Raw genomic sequence first — 9,204 nt, 5'->3', positions numbered from 1 at the left:
CACAGCTGCCTTTTTGACAGCTGCAGGAGGAGGTCGCATAATCCGCTCAAGTCTCCGATAAGAGCCGACTTAGTATCACAATTTTCCCATCCAAAAACTTGCTGCTAGAGAGACATGTTCGCTTGACCGCTCTGTGGTAAAGCTTCACAACAAACAAAGAAACCTGGCTGTGTTTCGGTTGCTATAGCTAGCTGCAATCCACCGCTTTCCACCAACAGCATTTTTATTTATAGTCTCCATTATTAATTGAACAAATTGCAAAAGATTCAGCAACACAGATGTCCAAAATACTGTGTAATTATGCGATTAAAGCAGACTACTTTTAACCATGAGTGGTGCTGGGAGAACATGTCTGTTCCAACCAATAACGCCACAAGCACACGTCAACATAAGCGTCATCATTCCGTGACGTTTTCAACAGGATACCTCACAGGAAATTTTAAATTGCAATTTAGTAAACTAAAAAGGACGTATTGGCATGTGTTGCAATGTTAATATTTCATCATTAATATATAAACTATCAGACTGCGTGGTCGGTATTAGTGGGTTTCAGTAGGCCTTTAAATTAACCACTTTCACTCTCAGAAAACAAATGCTAAACAAAAAATGAAACATAATGAAAACAAACATGGCTGAAAATAATGAATACACAGATTAGAATAGTTTTGGATCGAATTTAGTTTAAAAATGCTAACTTTTCTCACTTTGGGGTTGTAAAAAACAAGGACATGGAAGAGCCAAGTGCGCCGCTTAGAACCACACTGGCATGGAAGCAGAAGTTCAGAACATTCATTTATAGCCTTTATTTATTGCTAACTTTACATTCAAAATGTAATATTCATATTTACAGTATTCACTTTTGGTTGAAAAACAAAAGCTTCCCCCCTTGTTTTGGCAGGTGCTTGACAGCCTGTAAATGTCAAACCGGCATAGATTTATTACAAGTGACTTGTGACAGTTGAAGCAAAACATTCAAATTGTGAAGTAGTAGCAGGAAAAGAAGTTCACAGCCTGGTGATGGACAGTGTTCATCCACACTTAATTGATTGTTTCACTAGGAACTTCAAGAGATCTAAACCACAGAATTTGTCAGTCAGGGAACATTCTGACCCAAATCTTTGACACATTTGTCAAATATCGTCCTACTGAAAGGTATTGCCTGGATCCTTTCAACTTTTCAGTCTTCTGATTTACACATACTGCTGCGATCTCCTCTCCATCAGCCTCTCTGTGGCCGAGCTCGAAGCGCACCCGTTGAGTTGGATCTTGTTGCCGTCGATAACGTCCTTGGAGGAGCCTTCGGGCAACGTCCTGACGGCGCTGGAAACCGACATACTGACCTCCAGCTTGAGGAGCTTCAGGAGCTTCCTCTTGTAGCCTTTGCAGGCAAAGAAATAGACAAACGGGTCCAGGCATGCGTTGAGGTTCATGAGAATGACTGTGATGTGCAGGGACACCTGGAAGGCGGTTAGATCGGCGCAGTCCGGGTTGTTCACCACCTTGCGGACCATGTACTGCAGGATGTTGATGTGATAGGGGCTGTAGCAGACCACGAAGACAAGGGACACACAGCAGATGACGCCGATGGCCTTGCGGCTTCGGCCTAATTTTTCAGTCAGGTGGTTGGCCTTGGCCGTGGAGTGGAGTTTGAAGCACAGGATGGAGTAGCACACCAGGATAGTGATCATTGGGAGAATGTAACCCAGGAAGACGGCGCCAATGAGAATGTTAGCGATATGGTCTACCTTCTCGAAATTGGGGTATTCCATGCAGGTGATGTAGGTGTCCGGTTCATTGTTGGTCATTGGCATGCCAAGGAGCGGGAGGGTCTGCGCCAGGACCAGCAGCCACACCAGGCCGCAAATGTAGCGCACGTTGCCAACATTACGCAGCCGGGCGAAGCGGAGCGGCAGGACGACGGCGATGAAGCGGTCGACGCTCAGGCAGGTCATAAAGTTGACGCCGGCATAAGTGTTTATGTAGAAGATGAGGCCTGAGATCTTGCACACGGCCTCGCCAAGGGGCCAGTGGAAGCCCAGCGCGTAGTAGGTGATCCTCACAGGAAGCGACAGCGTGAAGAGGATGTCAGAAATCACCAGGTTGAGCGAGTACAGAGTGGTGGAGTTCATCTTCTTCAGGTTGGGACGGATGACGTGCAAGGCCAAGGCGTTGCCCAGAAGGCCAACCACGAAGATCACGGTGTAGATGATGGGCATGAGGACCCGGGCGTAGCTCCTGTGCTCGTACAGGGTGTTGCAGCTGGAGCCGTTGTTGGCAAGATCGGGTGAAACTGTAGATCCCATCTTGATGTTCTGGTTCTTGAAACAGAAAGAAGATGGTTTTAGTTGAACGCAACAAGCCACATGTTTTGTACCCTTTTGCTTTTTTAAAACCACAAGAGAGAACCCATGATTTGTGATGACGCACCTTGCAAAGAGGAAGTTATCGCTCCTTTCCACTCAACATTAAATTTGAGTGTTGTTGGTTCCTGAAAAACTTGACTATGCTGTGCAAATGTCATAAGTTAGAACTTGTTTGGCTGTTTTACAAACCTGTTTTGTACAATAAATTAATAAATAGTATGAAGGAGGAGGTTTGGAAAAAATAGAAAACTCAAGTACAAATACAAAAAATGTCGAGTGGTGGCGCATGAGCTCTGAAAAACTCCAATCCATTTTTCGTATCATTCTGACAATCTAAAATGATACTGCATGTTTTTCACAATGCTTTGTGCACTTAACACTAGAAGACCCAGGATTTTTTGATCTACCTATAAAACCCAGAGGGCAGCCGATCGGCTGGAAAGCCCCTGTGAACCTTCCTTTTGTTATGTAAAATGGGCAATCACTGGGGCACCACAGGGGGGGGACATGCTGAGCCACTTCACTCAAAACACCTGGACATAAAATGGGGGAGGGGGAGAATCAGATAGGAGCTGCTAACTGACTGTCTGTCTTTCACCAGTTTCCCAAGGTGGCAGCCTGGGCAGAACATATGAGCTGAATCAAAATGTAAAATATGTTAAAGGATGTAAAAGTTATTAAGACCCTACAACATTGGGCTTTCTACATCCCCACCAGACACATAGGAAAAGTAAAAGAACAGAACCACATTAAAAAAAACACTCAAAATCTGTGGTAGCCCCACCAGTCATTTACAGAATCGCTCATCAAGTTGATATCCGTACAAGATAATGATTTATTTTATGTAACATTTTTTTCAAACTGAGATACACCAGAAACGTATTTGATCTGTTTTATTTTAGAATTTGTAAATTGTTTTTGTCTGTTTTGCTCTTTCCCTCTATTTTCTCTTTTCCTGTCTCTCAACTCATAGATAACCAGAACCAGACCGACTGTTGCTGTTTGCCCATACTGTAATGTGATGTTATGTCAAAGATATGTCTGATTTCAAAATACCAGTTATGAATTTGAGCTATGCCAGGTTCTGCTCAACTCCTCAGGTCGTCTTTACGCAGAAGACAAAAGACATTCACACCTCAATTCTCAGATGTGCTCAGTGAACGCACCCACGGGGCACTGCCATGCTAATGACCAATGTGGCCATAATGGCTCATGTGACTGCAACCACCCCGACTAGTTTTGTGGCCGTTGACCCACCTGACTCACTGACGACTCACTAATCACTGTTCGTTTACATAACAAAAGAAGGGCCTTCCAGCCGATCGGCTGACCTGTGGGTTTTATAGGTAGAAAAGCCAAATGGCTGCTCTGTGGGTTTTTTAGTGTTAAAAACAGGATAGACATAAAAATGAATAAATTGATTGTTAACAGTTCTGCCCGTTGATTGACAGTTAATCGCATCCGGAAGCAGTTGAGGCCAAACGGAGTGCACTACTCAACTAAAACCCGTAGGCGCTGTCGAGTCAGCCTCGACAAGTTTGCCGTTTGTTTAGTTGTTCTAATATTTGTAGTAAATTGTCTTTATGATGATCGTACACCCCACTCTTTGTATGACAACAGTTTTGCTAAATATTTTAGCCAAACGGAATTGTGTACCGTCTCGATTACCATACGGCAGTTTGAACCTCTGTGGGTGCGTGCTTTATCAGTATCATGCAGGATCATTTCATCCATCAATCCTGAAGTCCTCATTTTGATTAGAATAAAAATCAACACAAATGGTTTTATTTGGGGTTTTTTTGTTGGTTAAAGTTTTTTATGTAATTTTGCTGCTGAGTTAATGTTCCTGATACATTTTAATGTATTATTATTTATTGAGTTTATTTAACTTAACTGTTCAGTATTAAATGGTTCAAAAAACGTTTGTAGTAATTTTCTTGTTCTTTTACATTTCAGGCGAATTGATGCACTTTAAATCTTTTCTGTTACAGATTTACTAGTGATTTAGGGCTATATAAGTAAACATTGATTGATTGATTGACTTAAAAACAATGTACATAAAATTACTCTTTATTGTAATTTGTTGTATATCTATTATTTTTTTCTTTTTAAGTTTTCTTTTATGTTTAGGATGCAATGTTTTGCAGAGATGCACCTGCAAACAATTTTATAGACAAATTATACTGCTTTTTTTTTTGTGGTGCCGTTGAGTGTGGCATGGGGGGCACCAAATATTTTCTTCTTCCTAATTAAGAAGCAGTATCGTACTGCCAAACGATGTGCGTGACAACCTAGTCAATTTGCCGGGGTCGGGTGCCCAAACCAAGAAACCCACACATTGATGACATAGTTTCTTCATTTTATTTTTGCTATTGAATACGACTGCAAAATAAGCAATCATTGGGTCAATGTAAGATCCAAGTGTCAGCATGGGGCGGCATAGCTCGGTTGGTAGAGTGGCCGTGCCAGCAACTTGAGGGTTGCAGGTTCGATTCCCGCTTGTGCCATCCTAGTTACTGCCGTTGTGTCCTTGAGCAAGACACTTTACCCACCTGCTCCCAGTGCCACCCACACTGGTTTAAATGTAACTTAGATATTGGGTGTCACTGTGTAAAGCGCTTTGAGTCACTTGAGAAAAGGGCTATATAAATATAATTCACTTCACTTCAAATATTACTTCATCCATTACATTTGTCATTTGCTGTGTATGTATTTCACATAGTTGTCTGTAAGTAAAAGTAGTTGTAAATAAAAATGCGTGTTATGTTAAAATGTTTATGTGTTTGGAACGGGTTATTTGGATTCACATTATTTCTTATGAGGAAAAAAATGCTTTGTTTTTTGTAGGATTTGGTCTCAGTCTGACTTAGTGGATCAGATTACTAATGAAAAGTGAGGTACCGCAGTATGTGCAAAAAAGGAGATTATCTGCCAACCCAAATAATCAATACAGTAATAAAACATGTTTTTAATTACATGATTGCATTTTCAGAAATGCATACACGATTAAAGCACCTCATTACCATGTGAACACATATGCTCGTGTTAGTTGACGTCGTTCTTCATTCAGGGTGTACGTTTTGCAACTTGTCACGTTTTCGTCGACTGAACTCAAAAGGAAGGTTGCGGGCAATAGCAGGCAACCTTTGACGCGCCAAAAATGTGCGCGAAAAAACCCTTGTTATGTGAAGGTGGCTGTGCACATGAGGAAGTGGGCACCTTTTCTGGGTGTTTTGCTCTCGAGCATGTACTGTCAAATCCCCTTGATGTCTTCTAACAAAATGTGAAGCCATGGTCAACAAAAAATATGTTTTTACGAGTAATGGTACAACGGCTGGGGTAAGCTCCAGCACCCCCCGCGACCCCGTAAGGCAGTGGTTCTCAACCTTTTTTCAGTGATGTACCCCCCTGTGAACATGTTTTTAATTTGAGTACCCCCTAATCAGAGCAAAGCATTTTTGGTTGAAAAAAAGTGATAAAGAAGTAAAATACAGCACTATGTCATCAGTTTCTGATTTATTACATTTTATAACAGGGCAAAATATTGCTCATTTGTAGTGGTCTTTCTTGAACTATTGGGAAAAAAAGATATAAAAATAACCAAAAATTTGTTAAAAAATAAACAAGTGATTCAATTATAAATAAAGATTTCTACACATAGAAGTAATCATCAACTTAAAGTTCCCTCTTTGGGGATTGTAATAGAGATCCATTCTGAACATTTCTTCACAAAAAAATGAATCTTTAACATCAATATTTATGGAACATGTCCACAAAAAATGTAGCTGTCAACACTGAATATTGCATCTTTGCATTTCTTTTCACAGTTTATGAACTTACATTCATATTTTGTTGAAGTATTATTCAATAAATATATTTATAAAGGATTTTTGAATTGTTGCTATTTGTAGAATACTTTAAAAAAGTCCCACGTACCCCTTGGCATACCTTCAAGTACCCCTAGGGGTACGTGTACCCCCATGTGAGAACCGCAAGCGGTAGAAAATGGATGGATGGATGGTAAAACGGCTGTAAACCACCATGATGGTACATTTTTAACAGTTGGCATTCTCATACATTATATATGAGAATGTGGATTGATTGGATAATGGGTTTGCACAGTAAAACGTTTTGAGTATCTAAAAAAGTGCTATATAAATCTAATCCATTATTATTGTTATTAGTTTGTTAAGCCAGCGAAATATACATCGATTCAACACAAATATTAGAAAGTTACCTCAAATTTGCGTGGTCTCGAGTGTGCGTCGGCGTCCACCACACATGGCACCGCACTTCAAACCCAACCAGGCAGCTCCACTTTCATGTGTGCGAGCTGGAGCCCACATGCGCAAATACAACATCTGCTGATTTGCCACCAGTGACCATGGTGACAAAATATCCTGTTGTAAGTACAGCACGCCCACTCACCACCACCCCGCACCCCGCTTCCACCATCCACTACTCCCTCTGTCCGTCCTCACATTTGCACCACAGCTCACTTCCCCTTGTTTAGATGTCAGCTCTGCCGACACCTCCTGATCACTAAGCTAATTTGTCAAAAAGAATTCAACAAAATCATAAGGAAGTTGTTACAGCTGTGCCACGGTCACATTCATGAGTCAAATCCTTCTTTTTCAGAGTCATCTATTAACTTTCATATCCGTACAAATCAAGGCTGAAAAACATTACTGGTATATGTACGTCACGTAGTGTTTTTTATATTTTTGGCTCCTCACGTTATGAGTGGCAGCAGTCAGTTTAAAAACAACAACATACTGTACTAGTGACTGGAAAGAGAAGTGCCGCTGAACGTCCATGCTAATATCAATCAATGTTTATTTATATAGCCCTAAATCACAAATGTCTCAAAGGACTGTGCAAACCATTACGACTACGACATCCTGGGAAGAACCCACATAAGGGCAAGAAAAACTCACACCCAGTGGGCAGGGAGAATTCACACCCAGTGGGACGCCAGTGTCAATGATAACTATAAGAAACCTTGGAGAGGACCTCAAATGTGGGCAACCCCCACCCCTCTAGGGGACCGAAAGCAATGGATGTCGAGCGGGTCTAACATGATACTGTGAAAGTTCAATCCATAGTGGCTCCAACACAGCCGCGAGAGTTCAGTTCAAAGCGGATCCAAGACAGCAGCGAGGGTCCCGTCCACAAGAATCCATCCCAAGCGGGGGCGGATCAGCAGCGTAGAGATGTCCCCAACCGATACACGACGAGCGGTCCATCCTGGGTCTCGACAGCCAGTACTTCATCCATGGTCATCGGACCGGACCTCCTCCACAAGGGAGGGGGGGACAGAGGAGAAAAAGAAAAGAAGCGGCAGATCAACTGGTCTAAAAAGGAGGTCTATTTAAAGGCTAGAGTATACAAATGAGTTTTAAGGTGAGACTTAAATGCTTCTACTGAGGTAGCATCTCAGAGTACTGGACCCCGAACGGAAAACGCTCTATAGCCCGCAGACTTTTTTTGGGCTTTAGGAATCACTAATAAGCCGGAGTCTTTTGAACGCAGACTTCTTGCCGGGACATATGGTACAATACAATCGGCAAGATAGGATGGAGCTAGACCGTGTAGTATTGTATAGGTAAGTAATAAAACCTTAAAGCCACATCTTAAGTGCACAGGAAGCCAGTGCAGATGAGCCAGTATAGGCGTAATAAACTCATTCCGATTTATCCATCCATTTTCTACCGCTTGTCCCTTTCGTGGTCGCGGGGGTGGGGGTGGAGCCTATCCCAGGTGCATACAGTCGGAAGGTGGTGTACACCATGGACAAGTCGCCACCTCCTCACAGGGCCAACTAGCACTGGGCGATATGCCCTTTTATTAATATCTCGATCATTTTTAGGCCATGTCACGTGACACGATATATAATCTCGATATTTTGCCTTGGCCTTGAATGAACACTTGATGCATATACCGTAATTTCCGGACTATAAGCCGCTACTTTTTTGCCGCGTTCTGGTCCCTGCAGCTTATACAACGGTGCAGCTTACGGTAACCAGGGGCGCGCACTACCGAGGATGCGCGAGACCGAGGCAGACATCTGGCGCCAGGTAACGAGAGCAAAACAAAGAGTAGGAGAGCGTCAGCGACAGTTTGCGCGAAGGAAGTGTTCATGCAAACACCCTCAATATGGAAAACAAACGGAGAAGTGCATATGATGCTGCTTTTAAGTTAAAGGCAATCGATCTGGCTGTCAAAGAAGGAAATAGAGCTGCTGCACGTACCCTTGACATCAATGAATCAATGGTGAGACGTTGGAGACGGCAGCATGAAGACTGCACTTTCACTGCCGTGTTACAGGCGAGCACTTTGTATTACTTTGCACCGTTGTATTATTTGTACTCTGCACGAATGCTGTTCGACATGTCAAAGATGTGAAAGTATGATTGAAATATTCATTGTTAATAAATGGGACGCTTTGCGGTCCCAAACAGTCATCTCTGTCCCGACAATCCACTCCGTGGTAGCAGGAACCCCTATATACTACGGTAATTACACATCAAAACTGCTGCGGCTTATAGTCGGGTGCGGCTTACATATGGAGCAATCTGTATTTTCCCCTAAATTTAGCTGGTGCGGCTTATGGTCAGGTGCGCCTTATAGTCCGGAAATTACGGTAATCACAGCAGTATGATGATTCTATGCGTCTACATTAAAACATTCTTCTACTGCGTTAATTTTTGCTCATTTTAAACTTTCATGCAGAGAGGGAAATCACAACTGAGTCAATTTACCAAAACTGTTTTTGTTAAACATTAAGCAGTGGCACAAACATTCATGTCATTTCCAAAACAGAAAGTGCAAGATTGTCAGA

At 42.3% G+C, this 9,204-nt stretch overlaps 1 protein-coding gene and 1 long non-coding RNA gene across 2 annotated transcripts in view; one reads left to right on the top strand and one right to left on the bottom strand.

Annotated features, from left to right (window-relative positions):
* LOC133538283 (uncharacterized) overlaps positions 1–9,204 on the top strand; it is an 84,328-nt gene that overhangs the window by 36,079 nt on the left and 39,045 nt on the right. The gene's annotated exons all lie outside the window — the stretch shown is intronic.
* gpr183a (G protein-coupled receptor 183a) lies at positions 789–6,756 on the bottom strand. The gene is made up of 2 exons (XM_061879756.1): positions 6,601–6,756; positions 789–2,318 (listed from the first exon to the last, which is right to left on the bottom strand). The coding sequence occupies exon 2, from the start codon at positions 2,301–2,303 to the stop codon at positions 1,191–1,193; it is 1,113 nt and encodes a 370-aa protein (XP_061735740.1). The 5' UTR covers positions 2,304–2,318; positions 6,601–6,756; the 3' UTR covers positions 789–1,190.

This window comes from Nerophis ophidion, linkage group LG19, assembly GCF_033978795.1.
Source record: "Nerophis ophidion isolate RoL-2023_Sa linkage group LG19, RoL_Noph_v1.0, whole genome shotgun sequence".
Taxonomy (NCBI): Eukaryota; Metazoa; Chordata; class Actinopteri; order Syngnathiformes; family Syngnathidae; genus Nerophis; species Nerophis ophidion.
Note: the sequence above shows the minus strand (reverse complement) of the source record. Positions and strands in the feature narration are given on the sequence as shown.

What these genes read in the sequence shown, in the direction of transcription:
- gpr183a (XM_061879756.1), bottom strand. Translation starts at nt 2,303, where the DNA reads ATGGGATCTACAGTTTCACCCGATCTTGCCAACAACGGCTCCAGCTGC.